The sequence below is a fragment of the Sinocyclocheilus grahami genome, unplaced genomic scaffold, assembly GCF_001515645.1.
Source record: "Sinocyclocheilus grahami isolate Dianchi unplaced genomic scaffold, SAMN03320097.WGS_v1.1 scaffold1835.1, whole genome shotgun sequence".
Lineage (NCBI taxonomy): Eukaryota > Metazoa > Chordata > Actinopteri > Cypriniformes > Cyprinidae > Sinocyclocheilus > Sinocyclocheilus grahami.
This window is the reverse complement of record NW_015507014.1, coordinates 21,095-24,224: the sequence shown is the minus strand read 5'-3', so window position 1 is coordinate 24,224 and position 3,130 is coordinate 21,095. Positions and strand designations below refer to the sequence as shown.

The 3,130-nt window shown below is 36.6% G+C and overlaps 1 protein-coding gene across 1 annotated transcript in view; it reads right to left on the bottom strand.

Moving 5' to 3' along the window:
- The window catches only part of f10 (coagulation factor X), an 11,972-nt gene that overhangs the window by 2,253 nt on the left and 6,589 nt on the right, over positions 1–3,130 (bottom strand). Inside the window, exons 3-7 of the mRNA XM_016259368.1 lie at positions 1,849–1,873; positions 1,648–1,761; positions 1,427–1,558; positions 1,067–1,353; positions 822–939 (exon numbers count right to left, since the gene is read on the bottom strand). Coding sequence (XP_016114854.1) covers positions 822–939; positions 1,067–1,353; positions 1,427–1,558; positions 1,648–1,761; positions 1,849–1,873 — 676 coding nt within the window. The remainder of the gene's footprint in view (positions 1–821; positions 940–1,066; positions 1,354–1,426; positions 1,559–1,647; positions 1,762–1,848; positions 1,874–3,130) is intronic.

Sequence of the window (3,130 nt, the reverse complement as noted above, 5' to 3'; positions counted from 1 at the left end):
GTGTTTTTATATTTTATATTTCTTTATATTTAAAGCGAGTTTTTTGGGCAGTGTAGAGTAGGGCTTGTTGTTTGTCATTTCTCCGATCACAAATGCAGACATGGTTTTATGTTTACGCGGCGCGATGCAACGAAACGTGTAAAAAGACAGTATAAGTCATTATAATCCATAATTATGTCCCCACTGGATGCAACGAATGCCTCGTTTATAATAGGTTTTCATGTTTTTGAATCATCGCTCCATCCTGACAGGGCATCATCACAGTATGGTAGGGGCTTAACATTTCCGTCACACGCTTGAGGTATTCGGCCAATCATAACGCACTGGATAGCTGGCCAATCACAGCACACCTCGCTTTTCAGACCGATGAGCTTTGTAAAAATTGGCGCGTTTCAGAAAGGCGGGGCATAGAGGAGAAACAATAATGTACAGTATGTGGAAAATAATGTGTTTTTTGAACCTTAAACCGCATAAACACATTTCATTACACCAAAAACACAAAATAATGTTCTTTTTAGCAACATCATATGACCCCTTTAAAATTCATTTTATTTCAAGTAACAATGTTAAGTAAATGTTTTTTAAAATGGTTTTAATTTTAGTTAACTATAATAACATTGATGACAATACCATTGAATGTACTGATATAAAAGAGTGACATCTGAACAATAACAAGCTAAATTATGGCAGATTACAGAGATTTTACTGTTGTTTATTTGATGAATATGAAGCAGCTTTTTGTGCATCAAATTTCTGAAAATGTGCATAAAAATATTTCACAAACTTTGAAGTTTTAAGGACATGTACATATAAAGACGTACCTACAACCACGCGGGTGGAGAGTGACTGATTCATGCAGTGAGCGGCCGACAGGACGAAGTACTCGTTTAAGATGGTGCCACCACAGAAGCCAATGTTGTCTTCATTAATAAGAAGAGCCTGAGAGAACGTAAGATGTCAATGATAACACACTAAAACTGGCACATTTCATATTTCCAAAAAACTCAAGTAAGATTTCATGCAAAAGAAGACTAAAATTGAGAAAAACTCAATTATAAGTTTCTACCTGCCATGGACAATCTCCAGGAAGACAGTTTATACCATTCACGATTCTCTTGTCTCCCTCAGATGATTCAGGTAGAACTGATTGCTCCTCCACTGGATTCATGATCTCCTGCTCGAGGAGGCCGAACATGCCTTTTGTTTCATTGCTGGGAGGGTTTGTGAAATCTACGACAGGCTCAACAGTGGTCTCTACATACGTTTCCTCTTCATTCTCAATGTTGTTGATTTGTATGTTGTTTAAGATGCTTCTGGTCTTCTGAGGATGGACGGTGCCACATTTGAAAAGATCTAAAACAGAAAGTTTTTTGAACTGAGGATAATCAGTGGATAAACATCTCTCCTACATCAGAACATCATTTACCATGAGAAAGACACGACTTCCCGTTAGAGGCCAGCTGGTAGCCTTTAGCACATGAACAGGCGATGTTATTCTGCTGTATCCTGCAAAAATGATCACAGCCTCCGTTTTCACTCTCACAGAGCGCAGGAATAACTGCAACAAGACACAGAGAAGAGAAACTCAACAGCATTGATGGTTTGATGGTCTGTTGTGTGATTACTGAACAACACGAGGCTCTTTACCAATCTCACAGTTGTAGCCCTTAAACCCTTGTTGGCAGAAACAAGTGTATGGCCCGATCATATCTTTACACTCGCCGCCATTGAGACATGGGTGGGACAAACACGCATCTCCATCTGAACAAACACCAAACACACAAGCACATATCAAGACTGACTTTACCATTAAAACCAAACTGAACCAAAGGATTGTTACAGACTCACCAACATACACGTGCCAGAACTCATCCTGAGAGAAAATAGAAGAACACATCCATCAGATGAAATAAGCACACTTAACATACTCATGCACTTTGATTTATTTGAATTGCATTTATTTTGATGTTTGTTTTCATTGGAATAGTCCTTAATAAGCTTAGATGCCATATTGAATTTAACACAGATGAAAATGAGACTGTGAGGGATAGACTTACAGTACTTATAATGGTAAGCGCTGTATAAAGATCATAGATCATGTCATTTTCACAACTCTCAACGGTTTTTATGAAGTGTTTTTCAACTTTTTCTGAAAGACTTTTTGTTAGCTGAACAATTGGTATATTGTTAAACAACAGTTAAATCCACTGTATTTAAGTCCCTCACAGCCTTGTTTTCATTCCTGTCAAAAATTAAATATGCCTCTATCCTAACTGAAGTCTCTATCAACCTCATTCATCATCATTACATTTATGGTTTAGAATTTGTATCTAAATGTTGCTTATATTGAAATGAAACCATCATGCTTTCATATGTGGTTATTTTAGTTGCAAAAATTCTCATATAACATTTTCATCAGATGGTTCAGACAGAACTAAGTTTCTCATACAGTCGTGATCTGTGTTTGATTATACTGGTTATGCCAAGTTCAATAATTCAACTCTGTTATGAGGACAAACATAGTGACAATAGTTGCTAGTCATTAGCAGTGACATTTTGACATTAAACATGTTTTGAAAAAGAATAGGTTATCATTGTTTATTGTTTATGAGTGAATTTACTTATTTACTCAAATTATAAGCAGATAAGATCTAAAAGATGAATACTGAGGGAATCGTACACATCATTAGCTCTGTTTCCATCCAAAGTTGCACATTTAACTTACAGGTGCATCTCAATAAATTAGAATGTTGTGGAAAAGTTCATTTATTTCAGTAATTCAACTCAAATTGTGAAACTCGTGTATTAAATAAATTCAATGCACACAGACTGAAGTAGTTTAAGTCTTTGGTTCTTTTAATTGTGATGATTTTGGCTCACATTTAACAAAAACCCACCAATTCACTATCTCAACAAATTAGAATATAGTGACATGCCAATCAGCTAATCAACTCAAAACACCTGCAAAGGTTTCCTGAGCCTTCAAAATGGTCTCTCAGTTTGGTTCACTAGACTACACAATCAGGGGGAAGACTGCTGATCTGACAGTTGTCCAGAAGACAATCATTGACACCCTTCACAAGGAGGGTAAGCCACAAACATTCATTGCCAAAGAAGCTGGCTCTTCACA